This window comes from Giraffa tippelskirchi, chromosome 3 (genome assembly GCF_054371585.1).
Source record: "Giraffa tippelskirchi isolate mGirTip1 chromosome 3, T2T-mGirTip1v1.2.pri, whole genome shotgun sequence".
In the NCBI taxonomy this organism is placed as follows: domain Eukaryota; kingdom Metazoa; phylum Chordata; class Mammalia; order Artiodactyla; family Giraffidae; genus Giraffa; species Giraffa tippelskirchi.
Genome location: NC_137277.1, coordinates 86,263,566 through 86,283,671, shown reverse-complemented (window position 1 = coordinate 86,283,671; position 20,106 = coordinate 86,263,566). Strand labels below are relative to the sequence as shown.

General features: G+C 40.6%; 1 protein-coding gene across 14 annotated transcripts in view; it reads left to right on the top strand.

Annotated features, from left to right (window-relative positions):
- Window positions 1-17,632, top strand: part of ITGA6 (integrin subunit alpha 6) — an 84,544-nt gene extending 66,912 nt beyond the window's left edge. For 7 of the 14 annotated variants that reach the window (XM_081577782.1, XM_081577776.1, XM_081577775.1 and 4 more), the window contains 6 exons: window positions 566-739; window positions 2,385-2,483; window positions 2,579-2,689; window positions 2,788-2,886; window positions 10,564-10,689; window positions 15,456-17,632. In XM_081577782.1, coding sequence (XP_081433908.1) covers window positions 566-739; window positions 2,385-2,483; window positions 2,579-2,689; window positions 2,788-2,886; window positions 10,564-10,689; window positions 15,456-15,617 — 771 coding nt within the window. In that variant the 3' untranslated portion in view covers window positions 15,618-17,632. Of the gene's footprint in view, window positions 1-565; window positions 740-2,382; window positions 2,484-2,578; window positions 2,690-2,787; window positions 2,887-10,563; window positions 10,690-13,130; window positions 13,261-15,455 lie in introns of all 14 variants that reach the window. The other 7 variants (XM_081577787.1, XM_081577778.1, XM_081577777.1 and 4 more) reach the window with 2 other exon arrangements.
- Window positions 17,633-20,106: the final 2,474 nt, after the last annotated feature.

Sequence of the window (20,106 nt, the reverse complement as noted above, 5' to 3'; positions counted from 1 at the left end):
ACACAAACTCTTTTGATTTCTGTTGCACGGAGTTGCTCCCTGCCCTGTCCCCAGCTTGGACTCAGGGGGTCATGGCTGCCAGAATGGCCCTACTCCGGATCTCTCAGTTGTTATCCCAAGCCCCCGCCCTGTAGTCAGGACAGAGGCAGCTTCATTTTTGCAGTAGGTGGGGCTTCCCAGAAGCAGGTTATGGCTGCACTGTCGCCACACTGGCTTTGTCACCTGTCAGGCAGAGTGGTTACAGAGCGATACACGAACACACGTGACTTTTCCCTGGGCATTTTGAGAGCCTGGCAGATTCTGTTGCACACAAAAGTTGTTCCTGGATTGGGGGAACCATTATTTCTCTTTGATCTTTTTTTTCCTCTTATTTTTATTGACAAGAATCTTTAAACCCAAATCTCTATTTTGAATGCCCTATCCAAAGTCCACTTTTGGAGCCTGTGCTTTTATTGTTGGATTATGCCAGATATGTTGGCTTTTTTTTTTCTTGGCAATAGGAACTGCTTACTTAATTTTATGTTGAGAGAATTACACTGAGATAATACATATTATTTTCTAACAGGTAATTAACTTGGGCAAACCTCTTAAAAACCTCGGCACAGCAACTTTGAATATCCAGTGGCCAAAAGAAATTAGCAACGGCAAATGGTTGCTTTATTTGGTGAAAGTAGAATCAAAAGGATTGGAAAAAATAACTTGTGAGCCACAAGGTGAAATAAACTTCCTGAAACTAACGGTATGTTAATGCATCTCTCTTATGTCTCCATAGATGTTAATATAAGAGAAGGGGGAAATCATTGCTTGCCCTGGAAAACTGACATTCTGGCATGTTGAATTTTTTTTTCCTTTGGTGTCATAGTTTCTGTTTTGTTGTGAGTAACCAAGTCAGGCTGAGGATTTCTGCTGATTAGGGCCCACTGTGGCATATAAGTCAGAGTTATTTTGTGCATGTTGAAGCAAATGACATTTTCTGAAGTTTGAAGGCCCCGTGTGACATATAAGGACATGCCCTGGGGATGGGCCAGCCAATGTTAACTCCCAGTAGAGTCAAGCATTACAGAACATTACTGGCACCTTAGCAAGTGACCTTGAAGACTTTTCATTCTTTTTAAAATAGAAAATATTTATTGAGTACTTGTTATGTCTCAAGCACCATGCTGAGCATTTGGTTTGCATTTTCTCATTTCATTCTCTTGATCATCTGATGAGGTATTTTTCTCATCCCCACCATTTCATACATGAGGACATTGAAAATCAGAGAGATTAACTTTCTCAGAGTCACTCAGTAGTTATGAGGGCAGTGCATTCATGCACAACCCTGCTTGTTTTCGAAGCCTGCACTGTTAACCTCTCTCTGTACTGCTCCACACTTAAGTAACTATCTCGTCTATCATTTATGCTCCAGTTTGATAAAGACTTGCTTTGTTATTGCAAGCCTGTTTGTTTTAAGTTCTAAGGTAAACTGGGTATGACCAGTGTTCATAGTTGGTGGTTTATAGTCATCAACTTGGAGAAACAAGATGGTCCATTATTCCTAATCTTTAAGAAAAATGCAGTTTATTTATTTATTTTTGGTTTTGCTGGGTCTTTGTTGCTGCTCGTGTGCTTTCTTCTAGTTGTGGTGAGCGGGGGCTACTCTCCTTTGCAGTGCATGGGCTTCTCTTTGCAGTGACTTCTCTTATTGTGGAGCACAGGCTCATGGGCTTCCATAGTTGCAGCACATGGGCTCACTGGTTGCAGTTGGCAGACTCTAGAGCATGGGCTCAGTGGTTGTGGCACATGCACTTTAGTTGCTCTGAAGCATGTGGGATCTTCCCGGACCAGGGATTGAACCTGTGTCCCCTGGATTGGCAGGTGGATTCTTATCCATTGTACCACTGGGGAAGTCCGAAAAATGAAATTTTAAAGCATCTTCCTTGGCTTAGTTTTCAGTACTGTCCTTTGAATAAATCAAAATCGTGCTCGATCTTTTTCTACTTTCCCTTTTCCTCATTCTGTGTCATTCATTCAGGATGTGCTGACTTTTTACAGTTAGGTTAGGTACCAACCTGAGTGCTTAGGGGTAGAGGAATGAGCTTGGTCCCTGATCTCAGGATGCTCACAGTTTGGTGAGAAGACAGCAGAACAAAGAAAGCCTTTGTCTCTGAGTTTTAAGGTTGGAATGAAAGAAAATTACCTTGAAAAATAAAGTTGAAGTGAGGTTGGTAATTAACACTTTGTGGATCTTACCCTTAAATTATTTCCATACCTTGGTGCTGGGAGAAGGGTGAAGATTATCAGTCGTGAATTTGGCATAATCTGGGAGAGTGTGCTCTGGAGATTTGTACAGTAATGCCAAAAATTACACTTGGTGGAAGTATTTCAGATGTAATTCTTTTCAGGAGGCTCACAACTCAAGAAGGAAACGAGAAATTGCCGAAAGACAGACAGATGATGGCAGAAAATTTTCTTTATTTTCTGAAAGAAAATACCAGACCCTTGTGAGTATTTTTCAAGAGCTGTGAGTTTTCCAGGAGGTGGCGGGAAGGCCTTCCCCAGACCGTTGTGCTGTAACTCCTGTTCTTTTTCTCCCCAGAACTGCAGCGTGAACGTGAACTGTGTGAACATCAAGTGCCCACTGCGAGGGCTAGACAGCAAGGCCTCCGTGGTTCTGCGCTCGAGGTTATGGAACAGCACATTTCTGGAGGTGTGACTCCACCGCAGGCCGTGTCCCCCAAGCCGTCTGCCATCTCCTACAACATTTCTCTTTTCACTCATGCTTTCACTCACTTTGTCTCCAAACAGGAATACTCCAAGATGAACTACTTGGACATTCTCGTGCGGGCTTCCATTGATGTCATTGCCGCCACCGAGAATATCAAGCTGCCCAATGCAGGCACTCAGGTTAGGATTCCATGGGCTTCACTTAGTTGATCTCTCTCCTCCACCCCACACCCATGGCCTGAGGACACGCTGTTCTGGACTCATACTCCCTTTAAAGAGAAAGCAGATCATGTCTTAAGGTGGTACCCACCCCAAGTTGTATTTCAGTAGAATCATGGAAGAAAGATGTGACTCGGGTCATCTTGTTCTGCTGTGGATGGGACAGATTTGAGAGCTGTTGGCTGAAGGAGAGGAAGGGTGCACTTCCTAAGTCTAAAGATCCCACATCTCATACCGCCCCTCATGCCAATGCCAGTGTTGGTGTACTCCCACTGATGGTAACCTCACTGCGCTATGGGGGAGCTCTTGGCATGTATGGCCAGTGGCAGTTTTTAGAAACCATCTCTATATAGGGATTGAGACTTGAATCTTCTAAAATCAGTTCCTGATTATGCCCCCTGGAACAAGTCCCAACATAAGTCCTCCTTCTTGGCCATGTAGCAGCCTTTGAAATAATTGAAGGAAACTGTCATACTTTCTTGGACATATCTCTCTTACTCTCTTCAAAGCTGACTACCCAGCTCTTCAATTATCTGTCCTGCCTGATGCAGCTGAACAGGTTCCAGATCTCTTCTCTTCTAGGCCAGCTCCAGGAAGGAGAGCTGATGTGTGGTCTGCCTAGTTCAGCTTAACTTTCCCTTTAACAGCCTCCCAGCTTCTGTTAGTTCAGCCTAAAATGTGGTCTTTAAATGGTTGCTGAAGATGGTTTGCATTTCTGGCAGCTACTGAAACTTACATGTGTTTTCATCTGAATGTGCTGTCAAACTATATTTCCCACGTCACACCCTTGAGCAGTTTTTAAAAATGTAAATGCATGCCTTTAAGTGTATCCTCACATCTTGCGTGGTTTACTTTTGGTCTGTTGTTTGGGCTTACAACATAATTTTGAGTCTTGATCATTTGCTCTCTGATAACTTTCTTTCCTTGCAAGCTTTATCTTTTTTAAAACCAAGAAGCGTGTCTTGGGTGTTTTCATCCAAATAATTAAGAAAACTGTTGACCAGGACTAGCAGCAGAAGCTTGTGTATAGTAAGGGGTTCCTAGTTGGGGATGGGGGAGTCTGGCCCCATAGGGACTTGTATCAGGCTCTCAAGGTAAATGACTACAGGTCACAGGTGGGAGTGTTTTGCAAAAGAGAGTGAATGGAGAAGAATTACTGTCCTAAAGCTGATCTATTGATGTACTTAAGGCAAATGTCTAGGCTTCAGTCCTTTAACCAGCTGAAATCCAGTGTGTCTCCCTGATGACCTCGGTTTCTGGAATATGCTGCTGCTGCTGCTGCTAAGTCGCTTCAGTCGTGTCCGACTCTGTGCGACCCCATAGACGGCAGCCCACCAGGCTCCGCCGTCCCTGGGATTCTCCAGGCAAGAATACTGGAGTGGGTTGCCATTTCCTTCTCCAGTGCATGAAAGGGAAAAGTGGAAGTGAAGTCGCTCAGTCATGTCCGACTCTTAGCGACCCCATGGACTGTAGTGACCCTTAATTAAAATTTATCGCCTCAACTAGAATACAAACATTTATCTGGGCAAGTGATAAACTGGGCAGGATGCTGGGGCATGTGGTGTAAACCAGGACTGTCCCAGACTTAACCAGAATGTACCCTCACCTTGACCTTATGTTGTCTTTGCAGTTTACTCCTACCTTTCTACATCTTTAAAAAAATTTTAAATTAAATTTAATTTTTTGGCTGCACCGAGTCTTCCTTGTGTGCAGGCTTGTGGTATGCAGGCTCAGTTGCCCCTTGGCATGTGGGATCTTGGTCCCCAACCAGGGATTGAACCCACATCCTGTGCTTTGGAAAGCAAAGCAAATTCTTAACTACTGAACCACCAGGGAATTTCCTCTACCTTTGCTAATAAGGCATTGTAAAGACTGTCAAACCACACCCTTCCTGAGAATCCTTTCTCTCCCTCTCTGACTAAAGGCAGTTGCTATAACTTTCTGTAGCTTTTAATCAGCAATCCTGAGAATCACTGAGCTTCAAAGAGAAGAAAACTTTAGAGGGAAGAAACTAATATTAATAAAGCATTCATTAAATGTCTACTATCTACTAGATGCTTTACCCATATACTATCATTTAAAGTGCAGGAGAATGCCAAGGTAGACATTGCACCCACTTTACAAAAAAAGGAAGCAGGCATAGACAGAGGATGTCATGTGGGGTCCTGGATTGGCATCTATACCATTCTGGCTTCTGGGCCCCTATTCTTTGACTCTATAATACTTGCTCCCCATGAAGTCCCCAAATCTCAAGTTCCGATGAGAAAACTTGAGTCCAAAGAAAGTTGTCTGTCCCTCAGGGTCACAGGACCAGCATGTGGGGTGGAGGTAAGACCAGACCTTGGGCTCATGACTTCTCATCAAGTGCTCTTGTTTTCTTGAAGATGATGGAACTGAAGGCCGAGGTGTCTGGACTAGTGGCTGGGTTACAAATGCAAATGAGGTTCTCTTGGGCATTTCATGTTCTCAGGGCTTTGAGAGCCCATGCCTACTAATGGGAATTGGAATCTTTGCTATAATACTACTTGATTTATTTAATAATTGGTAGATTTTAAAAAGGATTAGTCTCATATCTGCTGCTACTGCTGCTACTGCTAAGTCGCTTCAGTCGTGTCCGACTCTGTGCGACCCCACAGACGGCAGCCCACCAGGCTCCGCCATCCCTGGGATTCTCCAGGCAAGAATACTGGAGTGGGTTGCCATTTCCTTCTCCAGTGCATGAAAGGGAAAAGTGAAAGTGAAGTCACTCAGTCGTGTCCGACTCTTAGCGACCCCATGGACCGTAGCCTACCAGGCTCCTCCGTCCATGGGATTTTCCAAGCAAGAGTACTGGAGTGGGGTGCCATTGCCTTCTCCGAGTCTCATATCTAGAACCCATTTATTTTGAAAACAGAGACTTTTTAATCTCTAGTCTTCTGTTACCTTTTCTATTAACTGATTTCTGAGATACAATAGCTCAGCTGTCATATCTACATGTTTCTTTAGTATTTTAAGGTGCGGTTTTGGGGGGGAGTCTAAAGATTCAAGCTTAATTCAAGTGTCAAAATGCTTTCATTTTTTATTCCCTCAATTACTGAGGGTTTCAAGTTTCATTTTTATCTTGATTCTCTGTCTTCTCCAGTGTCGAGATTATTTTTCTTTGGACATGAAGCAAAGGAGGTTGAGTAATTCAGCCTTGTCTTTTGGTGTTAATGTTGATATGTTTTCCCATTGCTTTTACTCTAATCCTGGCTTTAAAAAGATAAAAAATTCTTCGTTTCCTTAAAACCCAACCGATTTTAAGAGTTTTGTATTCAATTCTTTTTTTAAAATATTTATTTTTTTAATTGAAGGATAATTGCTTTACGGAATTGTGTTGGTTTCTGCCAAACATTAACATGAATCAGCCATAGGTATACCTATGTTCTCTCCCTCTTCAACCTCCCTCCCACCTGTGTTCATTTCTTAATAAAACACATTTAAAATATTGTTATAACAAAAGTCAGGGAGAGCTGGTCACCTAACTGAACCACATAAGATGGTTACTAAAATTTTAGCATCAATTAAATTGATCCAGTTAACAAGCCAATTAGCCATGGATGCACTGCAGAAGTACCAGAGAGGCCTTCTCCACATAAGTGCTAGAGAAGCAAAATTGAATAAGATAGTGTCAGTTGGTTAGAATTTCATGGTCTAGGAGACAGTGAGTGGGGCTTGCAACGTGGTGCAGTGGTAAAGAATCCACCTGCCAATATAGGAGACACAAGAGATTCAGGTTCAACCCCTGGGTCAGGAAAATCCCCTGGCAACCCACTCCAGTATTCTTGCCTGGAAAATTCCATGGACAGAGAAGCCTGTGGGCTACAGTCCATGGGATCCCAAAGAGTTCAGACACGACTGAATGAACACAGGAGAGCGTAAGCCAGGAGAGACTTGTTGAATTCAGCCGAGGAAGGAGGAAGTTTCTTATTGGTTGTACTTACATATCCCCCTCTTCATTCCTAAGGAATAGGAAGAAAGTGGGTAAACTTCCTGCCTGCCAAAGGTGAGAAAGAGTGTGATAAGTGGAAGTAGGCATGTTATTCTTCAGGGTGGAGGAGATTTTCATTTTTTGGTTCTAAATTCAGAGAAGAACTTGAGATGTGGATTCTTCTATAAGATGAATTTCTAATATGAAGAACACTCACTAAGGGGATGGTTTCCTTAATACTCTATTAGAGAGTTTCGTTAAAGATACGAAAATCCCTTCACTGGGTGAATATCTTGTACTAAGTAAAGTTCAATGAGAGTGAAGGATATTACATTAAAGAGTAATTTAGGGAAACAGTTTTGGCTGGGGGCAAGCTCATGTGGTCTCAGCACTGCTCACTGGTGATGGAATTTAATACATCAGCAGAATTAAACCCTTTTCCTCTTACGGACACATGATGGATGAGGTTCACGTGCACAGGTCATCCCTGTGGAAATGCCTAGATTTTAATGCAGCCAAAACAATTTTTTTGTTTGTTTGTTTTTGAAGTTGGAGTAGTTTCTACTCGCCTGAACCTGTCATTGTTCATCAGTAACAGTTGCTGTGATGAGATGAGACAAGGTGTCCAGAGCTCTGGGAATCTCAGCTCATAGTTGGTCTCCCCCAACCCGATTCTAAGGCCAGCTCCACTCCCCTCCCCCCATTCTCATTCCCAGCTGGAGAATGACTGTCATACACACGCACACACACACCACACAAGAGTTGACAGTTTAAGGAAACAGTAAAATCTTGCTGACGGGCCTCTCTTGCCTTCCTGGACTGAGGCATGGCCTTGCACAGACACACACTGGGTTTGCAGAGCACATCTAACCTTTAAATGTGTGGCCCAGAGCCTAGCATTAGTCCTTAGTCTGATGCACAGTGACTTGTTTGTTTCTAGAAGGATCTAAGATCGGATTTGAATGGTAGTCAGACCTGGGGCTTAGAGCTCTCAGCTGAGTTCCTGCCTACACTGCACCCGACCCCCAACCCCACAAAATAAAAAAGTACCTTGTTCAGCCCTTATGGCTGTCGGATTACAGTGATTTTGGGGCATGGTTTCCCTCTAGGATCATCCATTTGAAGGACTGATAACGGCAGTGATAGGGCTGATTCCTCTGTCTGTGGACCAGTGGCCACTCTCTACTTCAAGGCTTCATCAGGGCCTATTGTTAAAAATGAGAATGGCCCTTCCAAGTCATCACCTTGCCCCAGGGATACTGTGTGGCTTGCCTATGCTACATACTAGGGAAGCAGAGTTAAATAAAGCATATGTGTGTGCATGCTGCCAAGTCGTGCCTGACTTTGTGCGACTCCATGGACCGTAGCCTGCCAGGGTCCTCTTGTCCATGGAATTCTCCAGGCAAGAATACTGGAGTGGGTAGCTGTTCCCTTCTCCAGGGGATCTTCCGGAACCAAGGATTGAACCTGCATCCCTTGTGTTTCCTGCACTGATAGGCGGATTCTTTACCACTGTGCACCTGGGAAGCCAAGATAAAGCATAGGCTAGTTGAAGTCATCTTTTTAGTTTAGGATTATCTGACTTAGCACTCACATCAACTATATTATTTCTTTACTGGTCTCGCACCATTCTCTCTTCCCTACTTCATGGGTACCTCTCTGCTTCAACCAGTAATCTCAAGAAAGAGTTGTTTTAGCTTTTAAAGCTAGGACACCAGCTGGGGGAAGGGAGGCAAGAGGAAGTGAGTCAGGAGGCCCTCCCCTGGGCTGAGAGCATGAGTGAAACTTCATTGAGACCATAACAGGAAACGTAGTAGCTGATAAAGGTGTTTATGTGGTTAGAGTTTAGAAAACTCTTAATGTGAATTCTGTTCCTATTAAATGTTTAAAGAAAAGCGGTTCTTGCTTTTAAGTATATTCTGTAAGAGGAGGTTGAAAACTTGTATAGATAGAAGTACTTTAAGAGTTTTTTTAAAAAAGAGTTCTAGTATAGTAGTACTGAATCACAGTGTAGACATGGAAGCATTTTTAGGCAGCATCCAGAATTCAATATTAATGTAGAATACTTAACTAGAAACACTTCTCAGGAGTTAAATTGTTCCCTCTTAAATTTTCTTTACCCTTCACTTTATATTCTTTAAATTCAAAAATAGCAGAAACTTCAAACTGATAGGTGACTAATCAGTATAGTTTACAAAATCGTATTTGTAGCTTTCTCTAGGTCTTTTATAAGCTTTGAAGATTAGTTTCCTGGAAAAAACCTTCTGGCATCACAGAAGTCCACTTGAATTCTAAGCTCACATAACCAAGTTGTTGCAAATTGCCATAAGCAACTTTTTAGACTTCTGAATAAACACTTCCATTCAATTGGTATTTGCTAGCTATCAAGTGTTTAGAGCTTAAACTTCTCATCAGCTGCTGCTTAAAGCTGTAAGCTGCCTCTGAATGAATCCAGAGTCTCGTTTGTCTGTACACATTGTTGTAGTAAATGACACCAAGCCATTTCAGGAAATTTTTTTCTTTACAAGGGTCTTCAGTTTGCTATCCTGTTGCTGAACTCAGGTTTGGCTTCTCGTAACCCAAGAATCCAATACTGAGAGACAAGTGTTAGGTAAAATAAAAAAGAGCTTTATTGAGTAAGCTAGGAGAAGGCAATGGCACCCCACTCCAGTACTCTTGCCTGGAAAATCCCATGGACGGAGGAGCCTGGTAGGCTACAGTCCGTGGGGTCGCTAAGAGTCAGATACGACTGAGTGACTTCACCTTCACTTTTCCCTTTCATGCACTGGAGAAGGAAATGGCAACCCACTCCAGTGTTCTTGCCTGGAGAATCCCAGGGACGGCGGAGCCTGGTGGGCTGCCGTCTATGGGGTCGCACAGAGTCAGACACGACTAAAGCGACTTAGCAGCAGCAGCAATCCTGGGGAGGTGAACTCATGTCCCAAAGAACCAACTCCCCCCAGGTTTTGTTCTGAGATTACTTAGGGAAAAGAGGAAGGGGCTATGTGCTGCAAGAGGTAATCTTCTGTTTTCAAAGATGACCTCACAATCCTGTGGTTCCAAGTAACTGTCAGGTTTGAACCATAAAGCTTTGGTCTGCCGAGAGGGCCCCACTGGGTCCTGTTTGGTTTCAACCTTAAGGGAAAACTAGAATGGTGCCAGTAATGCAGCTCCATCCCTCTTTTATATTTCATAACAACTTTAAAATATGAGTGAGGAATTTAGGCTAATTGTGCATAAATGGACCCCTTTTGTTGCCATTGTTGAATGCTTAATTCAGAGAGGGTGATTGTTCTCAAAAAGATACCAGGTTATATTAATATAGATATAACAAGATTGGTTGTATCCCACTGGGTAATTGTTGAAACTTGCTGATGAATAAATGATGATCGGTTATACAATTTTCTCTACTTTTGTTGATTATAAAAATTTATAAAAGATAAGTCAGCACAGAAGCAATTATTTCATCAAAACACAATTCAGCATTTTCCAGGGTCTGGGAAAAGAGCTGCAAGAAATGCCTCTTGAAGCAATATTCCATTACTAAAGGAAAGGAACTCATACCAAAAAGACACGTCATCCATCCATAGGCTACACTGACCAAGTGTATCTGGAAGCAAAATTAGTGATACAAGCTCAGGGTTTAATTCTCACCCAAGTTTGTAATGGTATTGCTTTATGCCCCATAGGTTCGTGTGACTGTGTTTCCCTCAAAGACTGTAGCTCAACATTCAGGAGTACCTTGGTGGATCATCCTAGTGGCCATTCTTGCTGGGATTTTGATGCTTGGTCTATTAGTATTTTTACTGTGGAAGGTAAGTCATACTGGCAGTTGAGTTTTGTGATATAAACTTTATTTCAGGTTGTTTTTTTTTTAAGTAAATTAACACTGATAGTACATACATTTTTCATTGCTTCTTTTTCCCAACATTTTTTTAATGAAATTTTTCCAAAATACAGCAGACTTGAGAATTATATAATGAATATCTGAATACCTATCTAATATTTTATATTTAAAGGAAGAGTATCTATATATTATAAGGAATTTCTTAAGTGTGTAAATTTCAGTGTTTTCACATATAATATAGCATGTTTGGCAGATAATAATTTTTAAAATTTTACCACTATGACTGTTTCTTTATCGAAGATCAAATTCTGACTCTAAGCCAAATTGGTTATCATGCTAATCAGAATCTGTATCCCTGTTAATTTCAACTTTTGTAAAAAAATGTTCATGGCAGCCATGGGGGCTTGTTACAGTTGCATCTAGATTAGGAAATAGGAAAGCATGAAATTGATAAATCTCAAAGTGGTCACCATAGCCTATATCAAGCATAAGGAAGATCTGTGTTTAATATGATGTACTTCATTAGAGTCTGGTCCTATAAATATAATGTAGTATCTTCCCTCTGCTTTCCACCAGTAAATAGTCAACATTACAAAAAATGTATGAGATGTCACATACTTTTCTTGGCAAAAATTATCACCTATAGATTTTGGGTTATTCTCAGTTAGTAATGGAGATTCACAGACTTTTATCAACAATCCCCCAAAACTCAAAGTTTGTAATGACTTATTTGGCAACTCAACTTGACATGATGTGAAGAGAGGATATTTATAGTCTCTATCCTTTACTCAATTCTAAAACATTAGGAATACCAATGTTTTAATTACTGTGACATTATATATGCAGTGTATTGCTTTTCTAAAAGGCTGGAAACTTGGGGTTTCCAAACATGTCTGGTCTAGAGGCAAAGGATGATGAAAGTCGACTACTAGTCTCTAGGATCAGACTCCTTATCTTTCCTTTGGATCCAAGTATAATGGACAAGGACTCAAGATATTCTCACTTTCAAATATTGGGCATCTCTTTTTGCTTTATTTTTCCAAGTAACTTCCTTTTGCCAAGATAATTTTGAGATAATTTTGGGGTGTCCTCCAATCATGTGATTGAAGTTTGGTATCTGCTTATGCCAAGACCCATCCTCCCATGGGAAGTTAGCCAGTCCTACCTGATGTTTCCTTCAGATACTAGGTTTGTCTGAGCACAGCCAGCCGATATAGGAGATGCTCTGGAAATTATTTTGATATCAAAAGCTGAATGTGAGGTTTGATATTTGAGGATGGCCTTCTGTTGCTCTCCAGAAGAGGTCCTACAAGGACAGTCTTTTCCTAAACCTCTATACTCATTTAGAGTGACCTAATCTGAGGAGCACAGATTACTACCACTTAAATGTTACATGGTGGCTCCGAATTTGGGAAAGTGACAGCAATCATTATTTCATGATGGTATGTTCAAATTTATATTGTGACTTACCCCACAAAGGCCTCAAGTAGATGGCACTTATCCCATAAAATTCACTGAGAAAGACAGAAAAATATTCAGTGTCTCTTTTATTCGGATTTGTGCTAAGTCTTAGAGAATTTATTCTTTACACTTTGAATCAGTAAACTGCAGATGTCAATCTTTTGCATATTTTTAGACTCCATATCCCCTGCAAGAAGAAACTGTGTGCTCAGTTGTGTCCAACTTTTTGCAGCCCCATAGACTATAGCCCATCAGGCTCCTCTGTCTGTGAGATTTCTCAGGCAAGAATGCTAGAGTGGATTACTGTTTCCTCCTCCAGGGGATCTTCCTGACCCAGGGATCGAACCCGTGTCTCCTGAATTGGCAGGCAGATTCTTTACCACTGAGCTACCTGGGAAGCCCAGCAAGAAGAAACTACCCAAAACTATGATCAGATGTGTAAATATTTTCCCTTTTAGAATGATTTTGGCCCTTAGGATTTGTTACAAATAGAAAAATCAATTTGCTAGCGTCATCCATATAAATATTTGACCGGAGACTTATGGTAATAGAGTTGGGTTAATTGACGTCACTGGGGCTTCCCAGGTGGCGCCACGGTAAAGAATCTGCCTGCCAAGCAGATCCCTGGGTCAGGAAGAGTCCCTGGAGAAGGAAATGTTAATCCAGTCCAGTGTTCTCGCCTGGAAAATTACGTGGACCGAGGAACCTGGTGGGCTATGGCTCATGCAGTCTTTATAAAGAGTCAGACAGGACTTAGCAACTGAGTATACAGCACACTTGATGTCACTGTGTCATACGGTATGGAATCTGTTCCCTTTTGAGTGATCCATAGTGGTCTCTTTGTAAGCGAGCTGTAAGTAAGAAACAGGTTAAACTCTGAGACTTTTCTTTTGTTTAGCTTTTATACACAGAACTGTAACACTGACTAAATACCTTGCTTCCTTGTAGTGTGGTTTCTTCAAGAGAAATAAGAAAGATCACTATGATGCCACATATCACAAGGCTGAGATCCATGCTCAGCCATCTGATAAAGAGAGGCTTACTTCTGATGCGTAGTATTGATCTACTTCTGTAATTGGTAATTGATCAATGTTTTTTAATTGCTAGCTGTGGAACCTGCTATGGTTGTGGTGGCTAACTTTAAAAGCAACAGCTTGCTGTGTGTGTCCCATTAACAGACGTTTTCCAAATGTCCACACTGGCTTGCCTTGCTTGAATTTTATTTTATTTCATTTATTTCACTTGAAAGCTTAGTTTTTTTTTAAAAAGTGCACAAAGAATCTTTCGTTGCAGGTGAGTTACTTTTTGTTGTTAATAGACATCACCCACAGCAATGAAGAAAACTGCAATCTATGTACACATAGGAGGTGTTAGACCTCGACAGTAGACCAGTTTGCCACGTGTTGTAAATCTAGTATGTAGCATACCACTTGGAATTTCAAAGATGCATAAGAAATCATCCCAGATTTCTTGTCCATTTTGGAATTTCCCACAGATGGAAGCTTGTGTTGACTGCCTAATTAACCTGTTGCATGTTGGAAACATTGTGTTTCTCTTGAAGAGAAGGCTTTCTCACTGTCATCTTTTTGATTTTTGTGCTATAAAATGATGGGGCAAGGCTTGGAATGCTTTTATTGTTGCTCAGAAATTGTTTTATGCTGGCTAAGCATGCAACTTCCTTTCCCTGCATATCTACTACAAGTCAAAGACCATTACAACAAACTCTTCGCTACTGGCGTGATGGACATTATGGTCAACTTGAGAAGATGATTATTTGCCAACATGGCCTTCAGTTTACAAAAGTTTAATATAAAAATGCTGTGGACAGTTTATTCAAAATGTTGTAATGGAGTTTGACCTTGTTCCATGTTCCTAGAAATTTTTTTCAGCCCTGGGTCTCAGCTGATTTTAAGTTCATGTTTGGCTTCTCTTATTTGTAACTCCATGGAAATGGGAATTGGCAGCGATTCCTTTTTCCATTTCTGTGGGCACCAGAGGGTAGAATTACCCCTGTAATCCCTTTCCATGGCTCTGTCATAATGAATCCCAGCATTTCCATTTCAGTTTATGTATCACTCCTGATTTCTTCATTTAAATGGGGCAGTAGTCACACTATGTAACAGATAGATGTTTAGGCTTTTTTGCAGAAAATAGAAAAGGCCTTAGAACAAAAATTCTTGTCCCATTTTCCTCACTGATTTAGTGATAAATTTGTACATAATTTTATTTTGTCCCATGCCATTTTTATAGCTTAACATCATTCAAAACAAATGTTCTGTGCCTATTGATGTCACATAGTAAACATGTTAATCAACCATTCTAAGTATCTTCCTCATCCATCTTTTATCTGCATTTAAAAATTAAAAACACATCTTTTTTAAAAATACATATATATTTTATTCATTAAAAAAATTCAATCTGACTTAAGAATTTCCAGGTATGTTCCCAATAAAAACCTACTTTGGATCAGATTGAATATGTTTTTAAAGATTAATGAAATATATATTCTAATATATATAATAATAATATAAATGTAAGTGCTATTTTTTTGTCAGAAAGAAAAGAAATTAGAGGATGCTCTGAAATTCAATCTAGTGATGGTTTCCTCAAATTCTTTGTGGTACATGAATGATTTTATTGCAGGACACAGTCACTGCATGATTTATTAATGAAACAGCTTAGTTTGGAAGCTTCATTTGGAAATCCAGGCAGTATAAATTACATCTTAGCTATTAAGAGAGATGTACTGGAGCCTCAAAGGAGAGGAGATTCTTAAATCACCCATTTCAAGTAGTAATTTGTAAAATATTTGTGACCTGATTTCCATTTTGTTAACGGAAGAGGGGCATGGAATCATCTTTGGTTTATGGCCTTGAAAAAAGTTGTTCTTGAAATTAACATGATGTTCTAGTAATCTGAAAGATCTTTTACATATAGTATGGTGATTATAAAAAATGGAAGCACTATTTCATAAACTCTTCAACTCTCAGAGGTAACTTACATTGCTATAATAAGATGGAAAGACAAGATGGGAAAAGGGACTTTTCTTCTAGGTTTACAGCTGTTCCCTTCTGTTTATCCTCACTGGCTGTTACTATTTCTTTTTGACCTATTAGTTCCTTCTTAAAAGGAAACCATGTCTCTTATTCTTTGTCCCAGTACAAATTTAGGCATAGCTGAACAGAAAGCTTAGATATTACCATCTAGGGGACTTGCCCTTCTTGGAATTACTTAATTTGTGTCTGTTTCTTTCTCCCCCTACCCCATCTCCAGTGTGGATTCTTTAAACGCTCTAGGTACGATGATAGCGTTCCCCGATACCACGCTGTAAGGATCCGGAAAGAAGAGCGAGAGATCCAAGATGAAAAATATAATGATAACCCTGAAAAAAAACAGTGGATCACAAAGTGGAATGAAAATGAAAGCTACTCCTAGGGAGGCCAGAAAAGCTTCATAGTACCCAAACTGCTTTATTTTTTCCCCAACCCAGACACTCAGCTGGATTGAAAAACCTGTTCAATATCTGAATACTGATTTCAGACAGACTACACAACAGTACGGGCCTCCAGTTTTAACTGTGGACATTGTTACGTAGCCCGAGGCTCCTGTTTTGCACAGCCAAATTGAAGGCTGTTGGAATGGATTTTTCTTTAACTGCCTTAATTTAACGTTCCGGGTTGCCTTTGTTTTTGACTTACTTGTGCTGGGGAAGGGCCTGCCCAGTTACTCTTATGCAACATCCTTCCAAAGGTGTAGCTGGAAGAAGGCACCATGACCCCTGCGCCAACAGAGTGACCGTCCCGACCTCGGCACCACCTCTGCCAGCGTTTTTCTCATAGGACGGGAGAACATGCCAGTTAACTGTCCTGCATCACAGCCCTATGCCATCAGGGTTACTGTGTTCAAACTAAAGCGCTCCCATAAATTAAATGTGCAATAGAAGGTGATGTTGCCATCCTGCCATCTTTTTCCATTTCCTAGACGTGTGAATACCTGCTCACGCCAAATACACACAGTTTTCATTTCCCTTTCACTAAAACACACAGGCATAAGAGATTTGAATGCTAGTTACACTTATTTGTATATGGTATTTATTTTTCTTTTTTACAAACCATTATGTTATTGACTAACAGGCCAAAGATTCTCCAGTTTGCCCTTCAGGTTGGATTAAGCAATCAGAATCAGAACATGAGAGGTCACTGGTTGGACCTCACTTACTGACTGCCTAAAGAACATAGTAAGTCTTTATATAGCAGAGAGTTGTTATACTTTACAGAAAAGTTTTAAGTTATTAACTCCCTTCATGACAGCACTCATCCCCTCCCTCCCAACCCAAAACGTTTAAGAAATAGAATTTAACTGTGAGATGTTTAATTCTTAAAGACAGAAGATATTTTTTAGTTTAGAGCCCTGTGTGGTATTTCTGATTTGCCTGCTATAACTATCAGGAACTCTTGGAAATAATGGGATTGTTTGTTGGACTTTAGTGCAGTTTAGTCACTGCTGAAAATACTGTATATTCAGGACTTGAAAGAAAGGGTGAGTGCCAATGGTGGACCCAAACCGATCCAGTGTAAGACTACTGAATACCTGATACCAAAAGTCTGAACATCGTGGCTTTGAAGTTTTAAAATATTATTGGAATCATTTAATCAATGAGTCGATGTTCTGTGTTTTGCTTTGTTTCCTCCCCTGTCTGTATCCCCCAAAATACTTTTAACTACTCTGAAAAGAACTTTAAATTGTTTAACTTTAAAGACGAAGGGGAGGGAGGAGGAATGTATATATTACTATATACATTCAATAGGGATTGAATAGCTGGAAAGCTAAATTTTAAAAAATTACTATACTTCAAAATGTTAAGTTACAGGGGGTACAGTAGCAAACAGGTGCTAATTTGTTTGGCTGTAGTGTAAGTAGCATCTCAAAATCTTTTAAAAGAACAAAATACAGCTGTATGTGACATTGATGCTTTGGTGTTTTCATTTTTTTTTTCTTTTTTTCAGAAATCTTATGCCCTTAAGATATTAGTTGTGCTTTGGAATTTTCAGAACAAAAATAGTTTTACAGATGATATTTTGTTTACAGAAATTTCTCTAAAACAGGTCATAACAATGTTTAAAATCTCAGTTTCTTGCTTAGATAACTTGGAACCCAGTGCACTGGCTTATAGGTTGCTGAGAAGCTGATATTTTGAAAGTGTTTATAGACCTTTGTTATAAAAATGAATGTCCTAAAAAGGGGGGCGGGGTGCAAGGGTGGTTCACCAACAAAAGAAACACGAATGTAGTGATGTTTATAGTTGTTAAAAATGTCATCTCAAGTCAAGTCACTGGTCTGTTTGCATTTGATACATTTTTATACTAACTAGCATTGTAAAATTATTTCATGATTAGAAAATACCTGTGGATATTTGTATAAAAGTGTGAAATAAAAATTTTTTTATGAAAGTGTTTGTGGCTTAGAAACACAGCATTTTACATGTGAAATTATAAATAACCTGAATTGCGTTTCTTTTTATTTCATCAAGCTGAACTATAAAGGTTTTGGTATTTTTATTTATGGGACACTAAGACTAATCTCAGGTCGGCCAAAGATATTAATGCTCCACAAAATGCAATGTAAATGTGATTTTTTTTCCTCTTCTGGCTTTATTGTCTGTTGAGAATATTTTCAACATTTCATCATTTTCAAAGAAAATGATCTTAAAGGTGGTTTGTTCAAGGTACCTGCAAATTGTGAGTTGTAAGCATTGATTCATCTGCTTCAAAGGCTTATTATGCCTGTGAAGGATAGGGTGTCAGCTAGCAATGACACATGGCACAAAGAAAAAAGTTCTTATGGCTCAGCTGCTTTCTTAGAACACACTTTCGCTGTGACAGCAGTCCAGCTGTGACCTGCCTCATCATTACTGATCACCAACCACTGACTAGGCAGAATTGACAGGTCAGAAAATATTTTCTTCATCAGTGGGTTTCATTTAAATTTAAGCAGCTTGAAACTTCTCTAGCCGGATTGTCACAATTTAATAAATAGAAGGTATGTATATAGTGTTCAGACAATATAGCATGCCCTGGCCTGAAGAAATTTTCCAATATAAAATGTGTTATATGTCCAGTCTATTAGGGAATAGTTTTCCATTGTACTTGTATTACACGTTATGTCTTAGCCTTGTTTGTTCTCTGAAGGTCAGACAGGTGATGTTAACTACCTAAACAAATGAGTGATAGGTGCTTTTTAGACAGGCCAGTGGCTGGAACTCTATTAACCACAGTCCCATGGGTATACCAAGTGTAAGTCACTGCAATGATGTGTAGTCAGTGGTTAGGAGCATCATTAACTGCTTTGGCTAGGTCTGTGGCATGAATGCCCTTGGCAGGGGTCATGGTACTGCTTTATGGGACTCCTGGGACTCTGCTTCCTTCTTTCCCTCATCTCCTTCTTCCTTCATCTCCCTCAGAGATGCCTCAGAGTGTGATAGCAGTATTCATACAGGGGACCCTTGGACCTAACTGTGAACGCTGACATGTGATTGTTGGTTGCAAATTACCTGCTACAACCTCAGAGTATATCATGCAGAGTCATGGCTTATGTCATGCCCCTGTGGTTGAGAATATTCTAGAATGTGGGGTAGGTGTTGCTGGGAAATGCTTTACATTGTCCGGACCAGGAAAGTAAGGATATGCTTGAGCCTTCTACCCTGGATGAAAACATCTTAGTAAGCAACTTAGCCCTAGTACAATAAGGACATTGTGGGAAGACAGGCTGGAACTGATGGGCTGTTTTGTTTTAAAGGAGGAAGAGGGTGAAATGTTGTAGGTGACTGGCTTCCACATAAGTACGTTCCCAGGGCTAAGAAAGCAGGAATGTGAAAGTAAATAATTAAAGGCAGTTCCTCGAGCTCAAAGGATGAGGGGTCAGTCCTTTGGACTTCTGTGGTCCAACCTCTTGCATTGAGCCTCAAAGAGAGAAAATGAACTTCAGGATGATTTCAAAAAAGTGGCTACTGCAATGAAACCAGGGGGCATCTGTTCCACTGCTCGTTCTGATTGTGGTCAAGTGGCAAGTAACTTTTCTTTCTCTTAAAAATAGGTTTTGCCTTCTCTGGCCCAGCTGTCTGAGAGTGCTGTGAGCCAGTGGCTGAGGCCAGGTCTGCAGAGGTGTTACCAACAGACCCATTTAGGAGGGAAATGTTACAAAGGGATTCCTGGTTAAATCCGGGACAGGTAAGGGAACTGTAAAACAAGTCAGGGAGAGAAAATGGGTCTAACACAGTTCAAGGTGGACCACAAAGGGAAAAGCTAACCAGGTGATGGTTGATAACTACACTGGAGTGAAGGAAAAGTATGACTTTCATAGTAGTCAGCAAAGCTTAAATGTCCTGACCCTGGAGCATCTGTCAGGCTGCTTGAGCTGGGGTCATGGAAATGGGCAGAGACACATCCATGTTAGCAGGGGTCAGATAAAATTTCTCACACACTATTGACACACTGTCCTAGAACATCCCCAAGAAATCTCAAACTCTAGGAACCGAGTATACTTCTTTCCCTGTCTCAAAGCCTAGCAGATGAGTATTCAGTTCAACAGTAACCAGCAGATTTAAGCGAGTGTTCTGTCAAGATCTTGTTATATGGAGATGGTTAGATGTGGTTTCATTATTTCTTTTCCAATTGGAAATAAAATTTATAGGGATGTTACCAGGCTCTGGGGGCACACATACAAATAAGACACTGGCTCTGCCCTTTTACAGGAAGCTTATCCAAAACAACAGATGGTACTGACAAACAGGTAATTTACTTTACATAAATGTGCTCAGTCAGTCATGTCTGACTCTGCAACCCTACGGACTAGCCCACCAGGCTCCTCTGTCATGGGATTTTCCAGGCAACAGTACTGGAGTGGGTTGCCATTTTCCTTCTCCATT